General features: G+C 46.4%; 1 protein-coding gene across 2 annotated transcripts in view; it reads left to right on the top strand.

Annotated features, from left to right (window-relative positions):
* The window catches only part of SPEG (striated muscle enriched protein kinase), a 374397-nt gene that overhangs the window by 266890 nt on the left and 83104 nt on the right, over positions 1 to 24403 (top strand). For both annotated transcript variants that reach the window (XM_056537025.1, XM_056537027.1), the window contains 8 exons: positions 3221 to 3340; positions 4093 to 4197; positions 15732 to 15938; positions 16049 to 16172; positions 17744 to 17916; positions 21188 to 21300; positions 21385 to 21553; positions 22682 to 22769. In XM_056537025.1, the coding sequence (XP_056393000.1) occupies positions 3221 to 3340; positions 4093 to 4197; positions 15732 to 15938; positions 16049 to 16172; positions 17744 to 17916; positions 21188 to 21300; positions 21385 to 21553; positions 22682 to 22769 (1099 nt within the window). The remainder of the gene's footprint in view (positions 1 to 3220; positions 3341 to 4092; positions 4198 to 15731; positions 15939 to 16048; positions 16173 to 17743; positions 17917 to 21187; positions 21301 to 21384; positions 21554 to 22681; positions 22770 to 24403) is intronic.

Below are 24403 nucleotides of genomic sequence, written 5' to 3'. Positions count from 1 at the left end.
AAGACAGCAGGGGCGTTGCACAGGCCAAAGGGCATGACCAGATACTCAAAGTGTCCATCTCTGGTGTTAAACGCCGTTTTCCACTCATCCCCCTCTCTGATGCGGATGAGGTTATAGGCGCCTCTTAAGTCCAATTTAGTAAAGATGTGGGCACCTTGGAGGCGATCAAAGAGTTCAGAGATGAGGGGTAGGGGGTAGCGGTTCTTAACCGTGATTTTATTAAGACCGCGGTAGTCAATGCAAGGACGTAGGGAGCCATCTTTTTTGGACACAAAGAAAAATCCAGCTCCGGCAGGAGAGGAGGATTTACGGATAAAGCCCTTTTTTAAATTTTCCTGGACATACTCAGACATGGCAAGAGTCTCTGGGGCAGAGAGAGGATAAATTCTGCCCCGGGGTGGAGTAGTACCCGGGAGGAGGTCGATAGGGCAATCATAAGGCCTGTGAGGAGGTAGAGTCTCAGCTTGTTTTTTGCAGAAAACATCCGCGAAGTCCATATAGGCCTTAGGGAGACCGGTTACTGGAGGAACCACAGAGTCACGGCAAGGGTTACTAGGAACCGGTCTTAGACAGTCCTTGGAACAAGAGGGCCCCCAACTCTTGATCTCCCCAGTGGACCAATCCAGGGTTGGGGAATGAAGTTGAAGCCAGGGAAGTCCAAGGAGAATTTCCGAGGTGCAATTGGGGAGGACCAAAAGTTCAATCCTCTCGTGATGAGATCCGATGCTCATTAGAAGGGGCTCCGTGCGGAAGCGTATGGTACAGTCCAATCTTTCATTGTTTACACAATTGATGTAAAGGGGTCTGGCGAGACTGGTCACTGGGATGTTGAACCTGTTGACGAGAGAGGCCAAAATAAAATTTCCTGCAGATCCAGAGTCCAAGAAGGCCACGGTAGAGAAGGAGAAGGCAGAGGCAGACATCCGCACAGGCACAGTAAGACGTGGAGAAGCAGAGTAGACATCAAGGACTGTCTCTCCTTTGTGCGGAGTCAGCGGACGTCTTTCCAGGTGGGGAGGACGGATAGGACAATCCCTCAGGAAGTGTTCGGTACTAGCACAGTACAGGCAGAGGTTCTCCATGCGGCGTCGTGTCCTCTCTTGAGGTGTCAGGCGAGACCGGTCGACCTGCATAGCCTCCACGGCGGGAGGCACAGGAACAGATTGCAGGGGACCAGAGGAGAGAGGAGCCGAGGAGAAGAAACGCCTCGTGCGAACAGAGTCCATATCTTGGCGGAGCTCCTGACGCCTTTCGGAAAAACGCATGTCAATGCGAGTGGCTAGGTGAATAAGTTCATGTAGATTAGCAGGAATTTCTCGTGCGGCCAGAACATCTTTAATGTTGCTGGATAGGCCTTTTTTAAAGGTCGCGCAGAGGGCCTCATTATTCCAGGACAATTCTGAAGCAAGAGTACGGAATTGTACGGCATACTCGCCAACGGAAGAATTACCCTGGACCAGGTTCAACAGGGCAGTCTCAGCAGAAGAGGCTCGGGCAGGTTCCTCAAAGACACTTCGGACTTCCGAGAAGAAGGAGTGTACAGAGGCAGTGACAGGGTCATTGCGGTCCCAGAGCGGTGTGGCCCATGACAGGGCTTTTCCGGACAGAAGGCTGACTACGAAAGCCACCTTAGACCTTTCAGTGGGAAACAGGTCCGACATCATCTCCAGATGCAGGGAACATTGGGAAAGAAAGCCACGGCAAAACTTAGAGTCCCCATCAAATTTATCCGGCAAGGATAGGCGTAGCCCAGGAGCGGCCACTCGCTGCGGAGGAGGTGCAGGAGCTGGCGGAGGAGATGACTGCTGAAGCTGTGGTAGTAACTGTTGTAGCATAACGGTCAGTTGAGACAGCTGTTGGCCTTGTTGCGCTATCTGTTGTGACTGCTGGGCGACCACCGTGGTGAGGTCAGCGACAACTGGCAGAGGAACTTCAGCGGGATCCATGGCCGGATCTACTGTCACGATGCCGGCTGGCAGGTAGTGGATCCTCTGTGCCAGAGAGGGATTGGCGTGGACCGTGCTAGTGGATCGGTTCTAAGTCACTACTGGTTTTCACCAGAGCCCGCCGCAAAGCGGGATGGTCTTGCTGCGGCGGTAGTGACCAGGTCGTATCCACTAGCAACGGCTCAACCTCTCTGGCTGCTGAAGATAGGCGCGGTACAAGGGAGTAGACAGAAGCAAGGTCGGACGTAGCAGAAGGTCGGGGCAGGCAGCAAGGATCGTAGTCAGGGGCAACGGCAGGAGGTCTGGAACACAGGCTAGGAACATACAAGGAACGCTTTCACTGGCACAATGGCAACAAGATCCGGCAGGGAAGTGCAGGGGAAGTGAGGTGATATAGGGAAGTGCACAGGTGAAGACACTAATTGGAATCACTGCGCCAATCAGCGGCGCAGTGGCCCTTTAAATCGCAAAGACCCGGCGCGCGCGCGCCCTAGGGAGCGGGGCCGCGCGCGCCGGGACAGGACCGAGGGAGAGCGAGTCAGGTACGGGAGCCGGGGTGCGCATCGCGAGCGGGCGCTACCCGCATCGCGAATCGCATCCCGGCTGGCAGCAGAATCGCAGCGCCCCGGGTCAGTGGATCTGACCGGAGCGCTGCAGCGGAGAGAGTGTAGCGAGCGCTCCGGGGAGGAGCGAGGACCCGGAGCGCTCGGCGTAACATTCCCCTACCTCAGCAGGAAGTCACAGCACGATCTTGTGTACACAATCCGAAGCCTCTTTATGTTTCGGCCAATGACGCTGGCAAACACATTTGTGCTCAAGGAGGAAGTTGTAGTTGCGGCTAAATCATTTTATGTTAAACATACAGTATGTTTTATGATTTTTTTTGTGATTTTGTTTTCCTTTTTTTTTTTACTATCATATCAAAAAAAAATCTGAGATCCTGCAGTTCCCTTTCTGGCCACTAGGCCTAAAACAAGGCTGAGACTTCCTGTTCTGTACAGATCACTTCCCAGCAGTCTCCTTCTTATCATCACAGACAGGTTAACAGTGAAATCTAACATCAGTCTATAGAGAACAGAAGCGCACACAAAATATGTTGCTCACAGCTCAGCCTCCCTCTCCTTCTAGAATAAATTTTACAAAGGTCACAGAGCACGTTTAGACACCTTTCCCATTAGTATCAATGGGACAGTATCTGGCTCTAATCAGTAAAAAAAAAAAAAGTAATTAAGTTTCTTTAAGAGAACAAACTCTTGTGTTGTGTTTCCTTGTAGATAAGGACATTCATCGCCTGGTCTTCGCATCGGTCAGCCATTCACATGCCGGCGTCTACAAGAGTGTAATTTCCAACAAGGTGGGCAAAGCTGCGTGCTATGCCCACTTATATGTCACAGGTAGGAATTTCATGACTTTACGGACTATTCTGGTGGTCTCCAAAACATGACCCTTTAGATGCTGCAGAACTACAACTCCCAGCATGCCCGGACAGCTTTTGGCTGTCCGGGCATGCTGGGAGTTGTAGTTCTGCAGCACCTGGAGGGCCACAGTTTGGAGTCCATTGAATTATACCCATGACTGCTAACACGGGTGCAAAACAGCTGAGCTTTAAAGGGGTACTCCGCTGGAAAACATTTTCTTTTTCTTTTCTTTTTTTTTTTTTTGATCGACTGGTGCCAGAAAGTTAAACAGATTTGTAAATCACTTCTATTAAAAAAAAAAAATAAATCTTAATCCTTCCAGTACTCATCAGCTGCTCTATGGTCCACAGTAAGTTCTTTTCTTTTTAAATTTATTTTCTGTCTGACCACAGTGCTCTCTGCTGACACCTCTGTCCATTTTAGGAACAGTTCAGAGTAGAAGCAAATCCCCATAGCAAACCTCTCCTGCTCTGGACAGTTCCTGGCATGGACAGAGGTGTCAGCAGAGAGCACTGTGGTCAGACAGAAAGGAAATTCAAAAAGAAAAGAACTTCCTGTGGAGCATACAACAGCTGATAAGTACTGGAAGGATTAAGATTTTTTAATAGAAGAAGTTTACAAATCTGTTTAACTTTCTGATTTAACCTTTAAGGGTTAAATGAACACCTGACTGGTTATAATAAAGGATAGAATTGGTCTAACTTGCTATCTGTACCTTCCGTCTACAGATGTGGTGCCCAACCCTCCTGACGGTCCCCCTATAATCACATCTGTAACTGGAAAAGTAGTAAAGCTCAGATGGAACCCCCCGAAAAGACTGGATCCTGCCATAGGTATCATTGTCTGTCTTTATTTTTTTTGCATATTACTGTTATTTTGTATTTTATCATTGTATCATAGTTCTGTGCCGATTTATTTCATAATTTATCTTAATAGCGATCAGATGTTTCTGATACAGTGATCCAAATCCTCTGCATAGACGTAGATGTAAAATATAGTATGCTGGCTGCCTGCAGCCACCACCAGGAGGAGCCTAGGAGCTTATGGTATACAGTGATCCCTCAACTTACAATAGTTTCAACATACAATGTACGGGCAGTCCAGATCTGCGAAACGTGTCTATGGCTGGAAGATCTGACCAATTAGGCTGGGTCCACACTACGTTTTGTCCCATACGGGAGCGCATACGGCAGGGGGGAGCTAAAACCTCGCGCTCCCGTATGTGACCGTATGCGCTCCCGTATGCCATTCATTTCAATGAGCCGACCGGAGTGAAACGTTCGGTCCGGTCGGCTCATTTTTGCGCCGTATGCGCTTTTACAACCGGACCTAAAACCGTGGTTGACCACAGTTTTAGGTCCGGTTGTAAAAGCGCATACGGCGCAAAAATGAGCCGACCGGACCGAACGTTTCACCCCGGTCGGCTCATTGAAATGAATGGCATACGGGAGCGCATACGGTAACATACGGGAGCGCGAGCTTTTAGCTCCCCCCTGCCGTATGCGCTCCCGTATGGGACAAAACGTAGTGTGGACCCAGCCTTAGAATGGGCATTTTACTGGTAAACACCTGTATTACTGAAGTGCATGCACTGACTGGTGTCTGGTAGCGTCCCCTACAGTACAGGGAGGTATTACATGTTCTGTACTCTTTACCTGTATTACTGAAATGCATGCACTGACTGGTGTCTGGTAGCGCCCCCTACAGTACAGGGAGATATTACATGTTCTGTACTCTTTACCTGTATTACTGAAGTGTATGCACTGACTGGTGTCTGGTAGCGCCCCCTACAGTACAGGCAGGTATTACATGTTATGTACTACTCTTTACCTGTATTACTGAAGTGCATGCACTGACTGGTGTCTGGTAGTGCCCCCTACAGTACAGGGAGGTACTACATGTTCTGTACTCTTTACCTGTATTACTGAAGTGCATGCACTGACTGGTGTGTGGTAGCGCCCCCTACAGTACAGGGAGGTATTACATGTTCTGTACTCTTTACCTGTATTACTGAAGTGCATGCACTGACTGGTGTCTGGTAGCGCCCCCTACAGTACAGGGAGGTATTACATGTTCTGTACTCTTTACCTGTATTACTGAAGTGCATGCACTTACTGGTGTCTGGTAGCGCCCCCTACAGTACAGGGAGGCATTACATGTTCTGTACTCTTTACCTGTATTACTGAAGTGTATGCACTGACTGATGTCTGGTAGCGCCCCCTACAGTACAGGGAGGTATTACATGTTCTGTACTCTTTACCTGTATTACTGAAGTGTATGCACTGACTGGTGTCTGATAGCGCCCCCTAGAGTACAGGGAGGCATTACATGTTCTGTACTCTTTACCTGTATTACTGAAGTGTATGCACTGACTGGTGTCTGATAGCACCCCCCACAGTACAGGGATGTATTACATGTTTTGTACTACTCTTTACCTGTATTACTGAAGTGTATACACTGACTGGTGTCTGGTAGCACCCCCTACAGTACAGGGAGGTATTACATGTTCTGTACTCTTTACCTGTACCAGGGTTAGCTGCTCCTTTGGACACCAGGTGAGGGCGGCTCCATTACTTTTTTAGGACACTGTGTGTACTGTACAGGACCCTGAAGAAGCTCCTGTCCTCTACATAGACAGTGATTACAGCTCCCAGCAGATCTTTATTACTTTTATATGTAAGGATTTGCTTTATCTGTATTAGTTATCTACTTATTTTTCTTTAATCCTCACTTTTTCCTATTTTTGGATGACATTTTGGGCTTCAGACCCAATTACCAGGTTTCCATAGAGTTATGGTCTCAACATACAATGGTTTCAACATACAATGGTCATCCTGGAACCTATTTATATTGTAACTTGAGGGACTACTGTATTAGTTTATTATTGAGTGACATGTATAAACAGTATACAGTAAGGTTTCAGTAGTTTGGCCAGAGGTCACCTGTTCCTTGGAGGCAGTGGTGCAATATTTGTTGGCCAAGTAGTGTACATCCACCTTTACAAACTATTTTACAGTTTACACCTACAATTAATATTCATAAAGTAGTCACTTTGTAAATACATCACATTACTTATCCTGTACTGATCCTGAGTTATATCCTGTATTATACTCCAGAGCTGTACTCACTATTCTGCTGGTGAGGTCACTGTGTACATACATTACATTACTTATCCTGTACTGATCCTGAGTTATATCTTGTATTATACTCCAGAGCTGTACTCACTATTCTGCTGGTGGGGTCACTGTGTACATACATTACATTACTTATCCTGTACTGATCCTGAGTTATATCTTGTATTATACTCCAGAGCTGTACTCACTATTCTGCTGGTGGGGTCACTGTGTACATACATTACATTACTTATACTGTACTGATCCTGAGTTATATCCTGTATTATACTCCAGAGCTGTACTCACTATTCTGCTGGTGAGATCACTGTGTTCATACATTACATTACTTGTCCTGTACTTATCCTGAGTTATATCCTGTATTATACTCCAGAGCTGTACTCATTATTCTGCTGGTGAGGTCACTCTGTACATACATTGCATTACTTATCCTGTACTGACTCTGAGTTATATCCTGTATTATACTTCAGAGCTGCACTGACTATTCTGCTGGTGAGGTCACTGTGTACATACATTACATTACTTATCCTGTACTGACCCTGAGTTATATCCTGTTTAATACTCCAGAGCTTTCTGTACTCACTATTCTGCTGGTGAGGTCACTGTGTACATACATTACATTACTTATCCTGTACTGATCCTGAGTTATATCCTGTATTATACTCCAGAGCTGTACTCACTATTCTGCTGGTGAGATCACTGTGTACATACATTACATTACTTATCCTGTACTGATCCTGAGTTATATCCTGTATTATACTTCAGAGCTGTACTCGCTATTCTACTGGTGAGGTCACTGTGTACATACATTACATTACTTATCCTGTACTGATCCTGAGTTATATCCTGTATTATACTCCAGAGCTGTGCTCATAATTCTGCTGGGGTCACTGTGTACGTACATTACATTACTTATCCTGTACTGATCCTGAGTTATATCCTGTATTATACTCCAGAGCTGTACTCACTATTCTGCTGGTGAGGTCACTGTGTACATACATTACATTACTTATCCTGTACTGACCCTGAGTTATATCCTGTATTATACTCCAGAGCTGTACTCACTATTCTGCTGGTGAGGTCACTGTGTACATACATTACATTACTTATCCTGTACTGATCCTGAGTTATATCATGTATTATACCCAAGAGCTGTACTCACTATTCTGCTGGTGTGGTCACTGTGTACATACATTACATTACTTATCCTGTACTGACCCTGAGTTATATCCTGTTTAATACTCCAGAGCTTTCTGTACTCACTATTCTGCTGGTGAGGTCACTGTGTACATACATTACATTACTTATCCTGTACTGATCCTGAGTTATATCCTGTATTATACTCCAGAGCTGTACTCACTATTCTGCTGGTGAGGTCACTGTGTACATACATTACATTACTTATCCTGTACTGACCCTGAGTTATATCCTGTATTATACTCCAGAGCTGTACTCACTATTCTGCTGGTGAGGTCACTGTGTACATACATTACATTACTTATCCTGTACTGATCCTGAGTTATATCCTGTATTATACCCAAGAGCTGTACTCACTATTCTGCTGGTGTGGTCACTGTGTACATACATTACATTACTTATCCTGTACTGACCCTGAGTTATATCCTGTTTAATACTCCAGAGCTTTCTGTACTCACTATTCTGCTGGTGAGGTCACTGTGTACATACATTACATTACTTATCCTGTACTGATCCTGAGTTATATCCTGTATTATACTCCAGAGCTTTCTGTACTCACTATTATGCTGGTGAGGTCACTGTGTACATATATTACATTACTTATCCTGTACTGATCCTGAGTTATATCCTGTATTATACTCCAGAGCTGTGCTCACAATTCTGCTGGGGTCACTGTGTACATACATTACATTACTTATCCTGTACTGATCCTGAGTTATATCCTGTATTATACTCCAGAGCTGTACTCACTATTCTGCTGGTGAGGTCACTGTGTACATACATTACATTACTTATCCTGTACTGATCCTGAGTTATATCCTGTATTATACCCAAGAGCTGTACTCACTATTCTGCTGGTGTGGTCACTGTGTACATACATTACATTACTTATTGTCACGATTCGGCTGGCTGGAGGTGGATCCTCTGTGCCAGAGAGGGATTGGCGTGGACCGTGTTGGTAGACCGGTTCTAAGTAGCTACTGGTATTCACCAGAGCCCGCCGCAAAGCGGGATGGTCTTGCAGCGGCGCTAGCAACCAGGTCGTATCCACCAGCAACGGCTCAACCTCTCTGACTGCTGAAGATAGGCGCGGTACAAGGGAGTAGACAAGAGCAAGGTCGGACGTAGCAGAAGGTCAGGGCAGGCAGCAAGGATCGTAGTCAGGGGCAACGGCAGGAGGTCTGGAACACAGGCTAGGAACACACAAGGAACGCTTTCACTGGCACAATGGCAACAAGATCCGGCGAGGGAGTGCAGGGGAAGTGAGGTATAAGTAGGGAGTGCACAGGTGAACACACTGATTAAGCCTGCTGCGCCAATCAGTGGCGCAGTGGCCCTTTAAATTGCAGAGACCCGGCGCGCGCGCGCCCTAAGGAGCGGGGCCGCGCGCGCCGGGACAAGACAGACGGGGAACGAGTCAGGTACGGGAGCCGGGATGCGCATCGCGAGCGGGCGCCTCCCGCATCGCGAATCGCATCCCGGCTGAGAGAGATATTGCAGCGCACCCGGTCAGCAGGTCTGACCGGGGCGCTGCAATTGCGAGGATGCTGCGAGCGCTCCGGGGAGGAGCGGGGACCCGGAGCGCTCGGCGTAACAGTACCCCCCCCTTGGGTCTCCCCCTCTTCTTGTAGCCTGAGAACCTGAGGATAAGACTTTTGTCTAGGATGTTGTCCTCAGGTTCCCAGGATCTCTCTTCTGGGCCACAGCCTTCCCAATCCACTAAAAAAATTTTTTTTCCTCTGACCGTCTTGGAGGCCAGAATCTCCTTCACGGAGAAGACGTCAGAAGAACCGGAAACAGGCGTGGGAGAAACAAGTTTGGGAGAGAAGCGGTTAATGATGAGTGGTTTAAGGAGAGAGACATGGAAGGCATTGGGAATACGAAGAGAAGGAGGAAGAAGGAGTTTGTAAGAGACAGGGTTAATCTGGCACAAGACTTTGAAAGGACCAAGATAGCGTGATCCCATTTTGTAACTGGGGACACGAAAGCGGACATATTTAGCGGAGAGCCATACCTTGTCTCCGGGAGCAAAAATGGGGGGAGTTCTTCTTTTCTTATCGGCAAATCTTTTCATCCGGGATGAAGCCTGTAAAAGAGAATTTTGGGTCTCTTTCCATATGGTGGAAAGATCACGAGTCACTTCATCCACAGCGGGCAAACCAGAGGGCAAGGGAGTAGGGAGGGGGGGAAGAGGGTGACGGCCGTACACCACGAAAAATGGGGACTTAGCAGAAGATTCGGAGACTCTGAAGTTGTATGAGAATTGTATGAGAGTTGTATTAGAAGATCTGCCCAGTCATCCTGGCGGGAGGAAACAAAATGCCGTAAATAGTCACCCAGGACCTGATTAATTCTTTCTACTTGCCCATTGGATTGGGGATGATAAGAAGAAGAGAAGTTTAATTTGATCTTGAGCTGTTTACAGAGGGCCCTCCAGAATTTAGACACGAATTGGACGCCTCTATCCGAGACGATATGCGTGGGCAAACCGTGAAGGCGAAAAATGTGTACAAAAAATTGCTTTGCCAACTGAGGCGCTGAAGGAAGACCAGGAAGAGGAATAAAATGTGCCATCTTGGAAAATCGATCAACGACCACCCAAACAACTGTGTTGCCACGGGATGAGGGCAAGTCTGTGATAAAGTCCATACCAATCTGTGACCAAGGCTGTTCGGGGACAGGCAGAGGATGAAGGAGGCCAGCAGGCTTCTGGCGAGGAGTCTTATCCCGGGCACAGACAGTACAGGCCCGCACAAAATCAACAACATCAGTCTCCAGAGTCGGCCACCAATAAAAACGAGAGATGAGTTGCAAGGATTTTTTGATGCCCGCATGGCCTGCGAGGTGGGAGGAGTGTCCCCATTTGAGAATCCCGAGACGCTGGCGTGGAGAAACGAAGGTCTTCCCTGGAAGAGTTTGCCTGATGGAGGCTGGAGAAGTGGAGATCAGACAGTCAGGAGGAATGATGTGTTGCGGAGAGACCTCTACTTCAGAGGCATCAGAAGAACGAGAGAGGGCATCGGCCCTAATGTTCTTGTCAGCAGGGCGAAAATGAATTTCAAAGTTAAAACGGGCAAAGAACAACGACCACCTGGCCTGGCGAGGATTCAGCCGTTGGGCAGACTGGAGATAGGAGAGATTCTTGTGATCAGTGTATATGATAACTGGAAATTTTGATCCCTCCAGCAGATGCCTCCATTCCTCAAGTGCCAATTTAATGGCCAGTAGCTCTCGATCCCCGATGGAGTAGTTTCTCTCCGCCAGAGAGAAGGTCCTAGAAAAAAAACCACAAGTAACAGCATGCCCGGAAGAATTTTTTTGTAGAAGGACAGCTCCAGCTCCCACTGAGGAGGCATCTACCTCCAATAGGAAGGGTTTAGATGGGTCAGGTCTGGAGAGCACGGGAGCAGAAGAAAAGGCAGACTTGAGATGTTTAAATGCGTCTTTCGCTTGGGGAGACCAGGACTCGGGATTGGCATTTTTCTTGGTTAAAGCCACGATAGGAGCCACAATAGTGGAAAAGTGTGGAATAAATTGTCTGTAATAATTGGCGAACCCCAAAAAACGTTGGATAGCACGGAGTCCGGAGGGGCGTGGCCAATCTAAGACGGCAGAGAGTTTATCTGGGTCCATTTGTAGTCCCTGGCCAGAGACCAAGTATCCTAGGAAAGGAAGAGATTGACATTCAAACAGACATTTCTCCATTTTGGCATAAAGTTGATTGTCCCGAAGTCTCTGAAGAACCATGCGGACATGCTGGCGGTGTTCTTCTAAGTTGGCAGAAAAAATCTGAATATCGTCCAGATAAACCACAACACAGGAATATAGGAGATCACGAAAAATTTCATTAACAAAGTCTTGGAAGACGGCAGGGGCGTTGCACAGGCCAAAGGGCATGACCAGATACTCAAAGTGTCCATCTCTGGTGTTAAATGCAGTTTTCCATTCGTCCCCCTCCCTGATGCGGATGAGATTATAAGCCCCTCTTAAGTCCAGTTTGGTAAAGATGTGGGCACCTTGTAGGCGATCAAAGAGTTCCGAGATAAGAGGTAATGGGTAGCGTTTTTTTACCGTGATTTTATTAAGTCCGCGGTAATCAATGCAAGGACGTAGGGAGCCATCTTTTTTGGACACAAAAAAAAATCCAGCTCCGGCAGGAGAGGAGGATTTGCGGATAAACCCCTTTTTTAAATTCTCCTGGATGTACTCTGACATGACAAGAGTCTCTGGAGCGGACAGAGGATAGATTCTGCCCCGGGGTGGAGTAGTACCCGGGAGGAGGTCAATAGAACAGTCAAAAGGCCTGTGAGGAGGTAAAGTCTCAGCTTGCTTTTTGCAAAAAACGTCAGCATAGTCCATATAAGCCTTAGGAAGACCGGATACAGGGGGAACCACAGGGTCACGGCAGGGAGTACTGGGAACCGGTTTAAGACAGTCCTTGTGACAAGAAGTACCTCAGTTCTTGATTTCTCCTGTGGACCAATCAAGGGTTGGGGAATGGCGTTGAAGCCACGGTAATCCAAGAAGAATTTCAGAAGTGCAGTTGGAGAGGACCAAAAATTAAATTTTTTCGTGATGAGGTCCGATGCACATTAGGAGAGGTTCCGTGCGGTAACGCACGGTACAGTCCAATCTTTCATTGTTAACAGAATTGATGTAGAGGGGTCTGGCGAGACTGGTCACCGGGATGTTGAACCTGTTGATGAGGGAGGCCAAAATAAAATTTCCTGCAGATCCGGAATCCAAGAAGGCCATAGTAGAGAAGGAGAAGGCAGAGGCAGACATCCGCACAGGCACAGTAAGACGTGGAGAAGCAGAGTTGACATCAAGAACTGTCTCACCTTTGTGCGGAGTCTGCATACGTCTTTCCAGGCGGGGAGGACGGATAGGACAATCCTTCAAGAAGTGTTCGGTACTAGCACAGTACAGGCACAGATTCTCCATGCGGCGTCGTGTCCTCTCTTGAGGTGTCAAGCGAGACCGGTCAACTTGCATAGCCTACACGGCGGGAGGCACAGGAACGGATTGCAGAGGACCAGAGGAGAGAGGAGCCGGGGAGAGAAACCGCCTTGTGCGAACAAAGTCCATATCCTGGCGGAGCTCCTGACGCCTTTCGGAAAAACGCATGTCAATGCGGGTGGCAAGATGAATAAGTTCATGCAGGTTAGCAGGAATTTCTCGTGCGGCCAGCACATCTTTAATGTTGCTGGATAGGCCTTTTTTAAAGGTCGCTCAGAGGGCCTCATTATTCCAGGATAGTTCGGAAGCAAGAGTACGGAATTGTATGGCGTACTCGCCAACGGAAGAATTACCCTGGACCAGGTTCAGCAGGGCAGTCTCAGCAGAAGAGGCTCGGGCAGGTTCCTCAAAGACACTTCGAATTTCCGAGAAGAAGGAGTGTACAGAGGCAGTGACAGGGTCATTGCGGTCCCAGAGCGGTGTGGCCCATGACAGAGCTTTCCCAGACAGAAGGCTGACTACGAAAGCCACCTTAGACCTTTCAGTAGGAAACTGGTCCGACATCATCTCCAAGTGCAGGGAACATTGCGAAAGAAAGCCACGGCAAAACTTAGAGTGCCCATCAAATTTATCCGGCAAGGATAGTCGTAGGCCGGAAGCGGCCACTCGCTGCGGAAGAGGTGCAGGAGCTGGCGGAGGAGAATGTTGCTGGAGCTGTGGTAATAGCTGCTGTAGCATCACGGTCAGTTGAGACAGCTGGTGGCCTTGTTGCGCTATCTGTTGCGACTGCTGGGCGACCACCGTGGTGAGGTCGGCGACAACTGGCAGCGGGACTTCAGCGGGATCCATGGCCGGATCTACTGTCACGATTCGGCTGGCTGGAGGTGGATCCTCTATGCCAGAGAGGGATTGGCGTGGACCGTGTTGGTGGACCGGTTCTAAGTAGCTACTGGTATTCACCAGAGCCCGCCGCAAAGCGGGATGGTCTTGCAGCGGCGGTAGCAACCAGGTCGTATCCACCAGCAACGGCTCAACCTCTCTGACTGCTGAAGATAGGCGCGGTACAAGGGAGTAGACAAGAGCAAGGTCGGACGTAGCAGAAGGTCGGGGCAGGCAGCAAGGATCGTAGTCAGGGGCAACGGCAGGAGGTCTGGAACACAGGCTAGGAACACACAAGGAACGCTTTCACTGGCACAATGGCAACAAGATCCGGCGAGGGAGTGCAGGGGAAGTGAGGTATACATAGGGAGTGCACAGGTGAACACACTGATTAAGCCTGCTGCGCCCGTCAGTGGCGCAGTGGCCCTTTAAATTGCAGAGACCCGGCGCGCGCGCCCTAAGGAGCGGGGCCGCGCGCGCCGGGACAAGACAGACGGGGAACGAGTCAGGTACAGGAGCCGGGATGCGCATCGCGAGCGGGCGCCTCCCGCATCGCGAATCGCATCCCGGCTGAGAGAGATATTGCAGCGCACCCGGTCAGCAGGTCTGACCGGGGCGCTGCAATTGCGAGGATGCTGCGAGCGCTCTGGGGAGGAGCGGGGACCAGGAGCGCTCGGCGTAACACTTATCCTGTTCTGATCCTGAGTTATATCCTGTATTATACTCCAGAGCTGTACTCACAATTCTGCTGGTGAGGTCACTGTGTACATACATTACATTACTTATCCTGTACTGATCCTGAGTTATATCCTGTATTATACTCCAGAGCTGTACTCACTATTCTGCTGGTGAGGTCACTGTGTATATACATTACATTACTTATCCTGTACTGATCCTGAGTTATATCCTGTATTATACTCCAGAGCTGTACTCACTATTCTGCTGGTGGGGTCACTGTGTACATACATTACATTACTTATCCTGTACTGATCCTGAGTTATATCCTGTATTATACCCCAGAGCGGTACTCACTATTCTGCTGGTGAGGTCACTGTGTACATACATTAAATTACTTATCCTGTACTGATCCTGAGTTATATCCTGTATTATACCCAAGAGCTGTACTCACTATTCTGCTGGTGTGGTCACTGTGTACATACATTACATTACTTATCCTGTTCTGATCCTGAGTTATATCCTGTATTATACTCCAGAGCTGTACTCACAATTCTGCTGGTGAGGTCACTGTGTACATACATTACATTACTTATCCTGTACTGATCCTGAGTTATATCCTGTATTATACTCCAGAGCTGTACTCACTATTCTGCTGGTGAGGTCACTGTGTACATACATTACATTACTTATCCTGTACTGATCCTGAGTTATATCCTGTATTATACTCCAGAGCTGTACTCACAATTCTGCTGGTGAGGTCACTGTGTACATACATTACATTACTTATTCTGTACTGATCCTGAGTTATATCCTGTATTATACTCCAGAGCTGTATTCACTATTCTGCTGGTGAGGTCACTGTGTACATACATTACATTACTTACCCTGTACTGATCCTGAGTTATATCCTGTATTATACCCCAGAGCGGTACTCACTATTCTGCTGGTGAGGTCACTGTGTACATACATTACATTACTTATCCTGTACTGATCCTGAGTTACATCCTGTATTATACTCCAGAGCTGTACTCACTATTCTGCTGGTGAGATCACTGTGTACATACATTACATTACTGATCCTGTACTGATCCTGAGTTATATCCTGTATTATACCCCAGAGCGGTACTCACTATTCTGCTGGTGAGGTCACTGTGTACATACATTACATTACTTATCCTGTACTGATCCTGAGTTATATCCTGTATTATACCCCAGAGCGGTACTCACTATTCTGCTGGTGAGGTCACTGTGTACATACATTACATTACTTATCCTGTACTGATCCTGAGTTACATCCTGTATTATACTCCAGAGCTGTACTCACTATTCTGCTGGTGAGGTCACTGTGTACATACATTACATTACTTATCCTGTACTGATCCTGAGTTATATCCTGTATTATACCCCAGAGCGGTACTCACTATTCTGCTGGTGAGGTCACTGTGTACATACATTACATTACTTATCCTGTACTGATCCTGAGTTACATCCTCTATTATACTCTGCTGGTTTTGTCGTCACAGATCTGGCTCAGCTCACATACTCGGTGCAGCAGCAGGCAGTGGGCTCTGTCCAGTGGTCGGTCATTGCCTGTAACCTGAAGGAGACCAGCTATATTGTCAAGTCGCTGACTAAATCTTACCAATACCAATTCCGCGTGGTCACATACTCTGCAATCTCCCACAGTAAACCATCGCCGCCCAGTGACGTTGTCAAACTTCTAGACCGCGGTGAGTTCTGGGACAATGATCCTGTAATAATGGGGTTTAGGTCGGTCAATGATTTCGAATTCCCAGTGTCAGTGGGGACTGGTTCTGTTACACATGGCTTGTTGTTACAGGTGCCTACCTGCAGGAGGCGCCAGTCATCACAGATCGCCCTGAGCTCCTGTACATGGTGGAAAATCAATTACTGTGCGCCACTGTGACGCTGAACCACGTCGATGCCGTAGTCACCTGGAGGAGGTAACAACTGCTGCACTGCAAGGTCCAGAGCTGTTCCTAGAAGGTTCTGGGACCCACTGCAAAATGTGTTTCTCAGGGGAATATACTTAAAGGGGTATTCCGGCTTTATACATCTTATCCCCTATTCAAAGGATAGGGGATAAGATGTATGATTGCACGGGTCCTGCCACAGAGGACCCCCGCGATCTTGGTGCCGCCCCCAGCATTCTGTTCCGGGCGCTGCCTCAGAGACGGGGACGTGATGTCACAGCCATGGCCCCTAGTGATGTCATGCCACGCCCCCTCCATTCATGTCTATGGGAGGGGGCGTGATGGCCATCACGCCCCATCCCATAGACATGAATGGAGGGGGCGTGGCATGACATCACCAGGGGGGCATGGCATGACATCACCAGGGGGCGTGGCTCAGGACCCCTGCAATTATACATCTTAAGATATATAAAGCCAGAATACCCATTTAAAGAAGTACTCCAGGTTTAGTTATTTTATTGCCCATATCCTGCAGGCTCATCCTACAGTACCATCTGTTTTATTTCAGCTCAGCTGGATCCTAGTTTTCCAAGACAAGTTCTTCTGGTATCTTTTTACTAGAGAAGTTAGTATTGCAGCGCAACAGTGTGCCAACCTCTCTGCTGATGTGCCCTGATGGGCAGGAACACATCTGGCGTGTCCTATGGCTGCCTTTAAAGTGAGATATTCACTTACAGGGAAGCCAGGACGCTTTATAAGCAGCTTCCTACAGAGTTTTAGTTGATCTATAGGTTGAAGGTATACACCAATGAATAGTAAAAAATTAAATAAATGTTGCAGAAGCATATAGCATTGCTTCCCTTTCTTCTCCAGTTCTGAAATCACCAAAATGCATTCGTTTTTTAGGGGCTGTAGCCCTCTCTATTCTCACCACTTCCTGGTGGAGCAGTTGCTCAGTGTAACAATTCCCAGAATGCATTTCTTTTCCTCATCTCACCATCATAGTACACAGCTTTCCCGCCAGTTCCTCACCCAGAGTTGCTGCAGAACATCTAATTTCACAGCAGACTATCGCACAATCAGTGAGGGTTCAGCACCTGCTGTAGTCATTACCTGTCTGCTCCTCTGCCTGTGGCATTGTTCAGCGCAAGGCAGCATGCTGTAAATACACCTCATTCTCTCTAAGCGTCCCAGTAAAGATATATGTATATATGACAGAGAGATGGTGATGTAGGCTGTAGGGGGGCTGGTCAGAGGTTATGACATCACCCACAGGTGGGGCTAGAGCTCAGAGACAAGATCCTGCCCCGCCTCCTGAAATAGTATAGGATGATGCGTTGTCTTGGGAGAGAGGGAGGAGCTGGGGAGCTGCTGAGAAAACACCACAGTGACAATGATTTGACTACACAACTTTGTGTCAGGAGAGAGGGAGGAGCTGGAAGCTGCTGAGACAACACCTCACTGACCATGAAAGCACTACACAACTTCCTGGCAGCGATTATTCAAGCAAAAACATCCTGCAGCCAGGATAATTTGTGATAACACTATATTAGTAAATATTATCTGCAATTATTATTATAAACACAAGTCCTTCTCTCTAGAGCAGGCACAATTTTGCGCAGCGTGGATGGCGTGTGTGAGATGAGTATGCCAGACGACGACCAGCACTCTCTCACCTTCTTCAGCCCCAAGAAGTCGGACGTCGGACAGTTGGTCTTCGAAGCCAGAAACAAGTATGGAGCCGATAAATGCACCATCAGCATAGAGATGGCAGGTACCTATGACCGGAGGATACTACGTGTACCATAGAACAGCGTTTCCCAACCAGTGTGCCTCCAGCTGTTGCAAAACTACAACTCCCAGCATGCCCGGACAGCCTTTGGCTGTCCGGGCATGCTGGGAGTTGTAGTTTTGCAACAGCTGGAGGCACACTGGTTGGGAAACACTGACATAAATTGTGCCATGATCAGACGAAACTACTTTCAAAATTCCATATTTTTGTTTACAGCTCCCATGCAGAACTATGCGTCTCCATCGGTCACACTCTCTCCCATCTGTCCTCTACTTCTTGATAACAAACATTTGGTTAGGAAAAGAAGTAAAGTGGTGTAAGTGCAGGGCTTTTTTCTGCTGGCTGTAACCATAGCGACACATAGCTCTGCACAGGAGCTGTATACACAGAGACAGGTAAATAAACTATTTGCAAAGTAGTTCTATTATTTGTACTTCACACGTATTGGAGCAAGAAAAAGTGCTGCAAATTAGGCTTTTTTCTTTTCTTTTTTTTTTTTTTTTGAGACAATTGGAACAATTTTCCCATTGGCTAAATAGCATCAATAATTTAGCATTAACATTTGCACCTGCCCAAAATGGAAAATTCTCTCTGACTATTGATTGTGCAATGCGATAAATAGTGACCCGAAATATTTGTTAAAAAAAAACCTTTCTTGCATTATGAGCCGTTAGGCCACATTCACACTGATAAATAAAAATTCTGCACGGAATTTCCGATGCAGCAGCCTTCCGTTGTCGTCAATGGGATTCTGCTGCACCATGCACACTGCAAGATTCCAATGCGGAAATTCAAATTCCGCCAAAATAATGAACTCTGACCGCGTTATCGCTGGATATGAATATACCCTTAAAGGGGTATTCCAGAAAAAAAAAAATTATATACCGTGTATATATCATCTGGCTCCACAAAGTTAAACAGATTTGTAAATTAACTTCTATTGCAAAATCTTAATCCTTCCAATAATTATCAGCTGCTGAAGTTGAGTTGTTCTTTTCTGTCTGGCCACAGTGCTCTCTGCTGACATCTCTGCTTGTCTCGGGAACTGCACAGAGTAGAAGAGGTTTGCTATGGGGATTTGCTTCTACTCTGGACAGTTCCCGAGACAGGTGTCGTCAAAGAGCACTTAGACAGAAAAGAACAATTCAACTTCAGCAGCTCATAAGTACTGAAAGGATTAAGATTTTTTTAATAGAAGTAATTTACATATCTGTTTACCTTTCTGGAGCCAGTTGATATATATATATATATTTTCCTGGATAACCCCTTTAAAGGGGTACTCCCCCCCCACCGCAGACATCTCATCCCCTATCCAAAGGACCCCTGCGTTCTCTGTGCAGCACCCTCCCATAGACTTGCATTGAGGGGGGGGTGGCGTGACGTCACGAGGGGTGTGGCCGTGACGTCACGACCCCCACCGCTTGCTCCAAGTGTTCCGAAAAAAATGTTCCCAACGCTGGGGCAGCGGAGTACCCTTTTAAAGGGGTACTCCGCCCCTAGACATCTTATCACCTATTCAAAGGATAGGGGATATGATGTCAGATTGAGGGAGGTCTGGCTGCTGAGACTAGTCCATTCAGAACAATGACCGTTTTAGGCTTTGTGCGGCTTTGGTCGTCATGCCCCCCTCCATTCATGTCTATGATAGATATATGGAGGGGGTGTGACAGCTGTGGTCACTCGTAATTTGGCATGGAGCAGAGTTCGCTCCACGCAGGCGGATGTATGGGGTGCCAGGTCGGAGATATGATAAGGAATAAGATGTCTAGGGGCGGAGTACTCCTTTAAAGGGTTACTGTCATTAGGAAAAGTGTTTATCACACACTTAATTTTGAGACCCGCTGCAATCACTAGTTATAAGCCAAGGAAGTTCGCGGCAGCGTGCTCGACGTCCCGTTCGGCCGGCAGATCTGACCTTTTTTTCTGCATAGACTTATACAGAGAAAAGGTCAGACTTGAATGACAGCCCGGGAGTGAATGGCAGGCTGCTGCGAACTTCTCCATCTTATAAGTAGTGATCGCAGCGGGTCTCAAGAGTAAGACCCTGTGTGATTAAAACTTGTTTGCCCTCACATGTCCAAAGTTTTTTTTTATTTTTAATGACAGTAACTCTTTAACTAATACAATTAAATTATGTAATCTGATATCGGATTTAGGGATATTTTTGCACGTTCAAATTAGAACTGAATGGGGAGAGGACCGATGAGAAGAATCTGTTATTATTTTGGGATGTGTTTATAGTCTTTATTTGTCCAATAATTTACAGTATATGATAACCAAACCAATCGGTTTTCATCAATGGCAAATAAAGGGGTACTCCACTGCCCCAGCATTTGGAACACTTTGTTAAGAACGCTAGGTGCGGGCTGCGAGGGTCGTGACATCATGCCCCTTGTGATGTCACACCATGCCCCCTCAATGCAGGTCTGACAACCGCCACGCCCCCTTCCCTAGACTTGCATTGAAGGGGTGTGGCATGATGTCATGAGGGGCGTGGCCGTGACATCATGACCCCCACAGCCAGTGCTCGGAACAAAATGTTCCAAACACTGGAGTAGTGTAGTACCCTTTAAATAATTTTTAGCAAATTTCCCTGCAGCAGGTACTGATGGCCCTAGTGAGTGCAGCCACCAGGAATTTACTTTCTCCTTTGATACAATGTAGCAGATTCTCTTTGATTGGCTGTTGGCTGTCCGGGCATGCTGGAAGTTGTAGTTTTGCAACAGCTAGAGGCAGACTGGTTAAAGGGGTACTCCACTGGAAAAAAAAAAAAATTAAATCAACTGGCGCCAGAAAGTTAAACAGATTTGTAAATTACTTCTATTAAAAAAATCTTAATCCTTCCAGTACTTATCAGCTGCTGTTATGATCCACAGGAAGTTCTTTTCTTTTTGAATTTCCTTTCTGTCTGACCACAATGCTCTCTGCTGACACCTCTGTCCATTTTAGGAACTGTACAGAGCAGGAGAGGTTTGCTATGGGGATTTGCTCCTGTTCTGGACAGTTCCTAAAATGGACAGAGGTGTCAGCAGAGAGCACTGTGGTCAGACAGAAAGGAAATTCAAAAAGAAAAGAACTTCCTGTGGATCATACAGCAGCTGATAAGTACTGGAAGGATTAAGATTTTTTAATAGAAGTAATTTACAAATCTGTTTAACTTTCTGGCACCAGTGGATTTAAAAAAACAAAATGTTTTCCAGTGGAGTACCCCTTTAACCCCTTAAATTCCCTGTATCCTGTGTCTTCTCCTCAGAGTCTCCTCGCTTTGAGTCCATCATGGAAGACATAGAAATCAAGGCTGGAGAAACTGCTCGCTTTGTTGTTGTTGTGGAAGGAAAACCAGTGCCGGATATAATGTGGTACAAGGTGCGTCCCGGGCTCCTCCCCCACCCTCCTCTTCACACTTTTCGGTCTATATCTCCCATTGATCATTGATTCCTCTGTTTTCAGGATGGAGAGCTCTTGGTGGAGAGCGGACACTTTAATTTTGTGTATGACGATGCGGAGTGCTCCCTGGTCATCCTGAATGCTGCACCTGAAGACTCGGGGGTGTACACCTGCACGGCCCGCAACGTGGCAGGAGAGGTGTCATGTAAGGCCGAGCTGCAGGTGTGCAAAGGTAAGGTACTGGTTGTCTGGTCTAGAGATCCCGGAAATTAGGGGTTAACTTACTTCAGCAGGCTCTACTAATAGAGAGCAGATGTAATGGATCAATGCAGTACATATGTACCGCATTGACCTGTATGAGCAATCAAATGATTGCTCGTGCAAGTCCTCTAGGGAGACCAAATAAAGTGTTTCAAAAAAGAGTTTTAAAAATATTTTTTAAATATAAATAAATAACAAAAAATAAATAAATAAATTAATTAATTAAATAAATAAAATAAGAAAAATGTAAACATTGAAAAAATTGTGGAATTATCCAAACTATTAAAATATAACATTATTCATCACTCATGGGAAATGCACAAAAAAAAATGCTAGTATTGTGTTAAACTTTTCTTTTTTTTTTTTTATTATAAAAAATATAAATTGGGCATTGTTGTAGTTGTACTGACCAGAAAAAATAAGATAAAATGTCAATTTGACTGCACAGTGGATTCCACCGTCTCATAGATGGAAATGCAGTCCGGCGGAATTCTACCGAAGGAATGAACATGTTTGGATGAGCAATAAAATCTTATTGAAAACTGAAACTGTGCTGCAAGCAATGTGAACGAGCCCTAAAGCTGAGGGTGCAGTAGATGGGGACCTGAATCATGGCCCTATTAGTTGTCACCCAGCTTTCCTGGAACCAAGTCCCAACTCTCCTGGGTTAAAGGGGTTATCCAGGAAAAAACTTTTTTATATATATCAACTGGCTCCAGAAAGTTAAACAGATTTGTAAATTACTTCTATTAAAAAATCTTAATCCTTTCAGTACTTATGAGCTTCTGAAGTTGAGTTGTTCTTTTCTGTCTATGTGCTCTCTGATGACACGTGTCTCGGGAAACGCCCAGTTTAGAAGAGGTTTGCTATGGGGATTTGCTTCTAAACTGGGCGGTTCCCGAGACACGTGCCATCAGAGAGCACTTAGACAGAAAAGAACAACCTTAACTTCAGAAGCACGTACGTACTGAAAGGATTAATATTTTTTAATAGAAGTAATTTACAAACCTGTTTAACTTTCTGGAGCCAGTTGATATATATATAAAAAAAAGTTTTTTCCTAGATAACCCCTTTAAGAATTACATGTTTTTTTTTTCAGTGGAACCAGAATCAGCGCTCAATGAATCTGACGGACTTAAATCTCGCCGACTTTCTGATTATTACACCATTCACAAGGAAATCGGAAGGTAAGTGTCAGTACCTATACCTGAGTCCCTGGATCGTATGGGGGGTTATAGATGCACTTGGCAGAATTTCCGCAGAAAAAGAAACTCATTGGGGTTTAATTTACTAAGCGTGTTGTGTAGTTTTCTTTGTGGGTTTTGATTTCCGACTGGTATTTCCCACGGTATTTACTAAGGTTTCCCTTCATTTTCCACTTTCCCTACATTTTGCTTTTTTTTACACATGTTCTGATCTGTGGGGTTTTCCTCAGCTCAAATCCACCACATTTTATGTGGAAACCTGAGATTTTTCTAAACTGTTGGGGCCACGCCCCTTTGTCTGGACCACGCCCACGTTATCCCGTGACCACGCCCCCTGTTCAGGTTTTTCTTGTAAAATGGAAGGTTTTGTGTCACAAGGGACATGGGACACAATTTGGGCGCAAAACCCGACAAAAAAGAGTCAGGATCACCTTAGTAAACAAACCCCAATGGGGGAGATTTATCAAAACCCGTCCAGAGGGAAAGTTGCTGAGTTGCCCATAGCAACCAATCAGATCGCTGCTTTCATTTATAACAAGGCCTCTGCAAAATGAAAGCAGTGATCTGATTGGTTGCTAAGGGCAACTGAGCAACTTTTCCTCAGGACGGGTTTTGATGAATCTCCCCCAATATGGCTACATTCACACTACGCAATTCCTGGACAGTAAATTCTGGAGCATCAGCCTCCTGCGCACACAGCAGGATTTTCACGTATTGGGCCCCAGAAATGTAAATTCCAGACTCCGCATTGTACATGTTTATTTTTCCCCACAGACTGCATTGGGAAGTACATGAAGAACTTGACGTACACAGACAATGAGAAATTCCCCCCATAAAATTAAATTGTTGTACGATGAAGGATTTTACTATACTTGTCCAATATGCTTTGTGTTATGATTTCTTTCCATTTGCTGAGAGCAAACTAAGAGCTAAAAAACCATAAATATTTGGGACGTTCCTTAGCTCATTTAGTACAGCTGAGGGGGGAAGTCGAATTCCTTGTAGGAGATCCTCCATAATTTCTCGTACATATCTCTCTCCCTAAAATTTAATAGAGAACCCATGTACTTAAAGGGGTACAAACTGTTCCGAACACTGGAGCCTGACTCAGGGTTGCTTGTGACGTCATAGCTCCACCCCCTCATGACATCACACCCCGCCCCCTCAATGCAAGTCTATGGGAGGGGGCGTGACGGCCGTCACGCCCCCTCCCATAGACTTGCATTGAGGGGGTAAAGGGGTTATTCAGTGATTATTTTTTTTTTTTTATGTTTCCATTCTGCCCAGGAAGCAAAATGAAAAATAACCTACTTACCTTAGCTTACCTTCCGCCGCTCCTCCGGTGTGTTGATATCGGTCTCCTGTCCTTTGGCCCCGGTCTTCTTCCACACTCCTGGGCTTGACACGTGACTGAGCTTATCACAGCCGCAGAGATGTCCTGCCTCAGCCGGTGATACGCTAAGGGTATGTTCACACTGAGGAATTGGAGAGGAATTTCCACGAGTAATTCTGCTCGCTTTTTCCTCTCCAAATCATTCAGCAGTGAAATCCCCCATAGAGTTGTGCAGAATTTCTGCCCCTCAGTTCACACTGAGGAATTTCCTCAAGCAGTATTC

Source organism: Hyla sarda, chromosome 8, assembly GCF_029499605.1.
Source record: "Hyla sarda isolate aHylSar1 chromosome 8, aHylSar1.hap1, whole genome shotgun sequence".
Classification (NCBI taxonomy): Eukaryota; Metazoa; Chordata; class Amphibia; order Anura; family Hylidae; genus Hyla; species Hyla sarda.
Note: the sequence above shows the minus strand (reverse complement) of the source record. Positions and strands in the feature narration are given on the sequence as shown.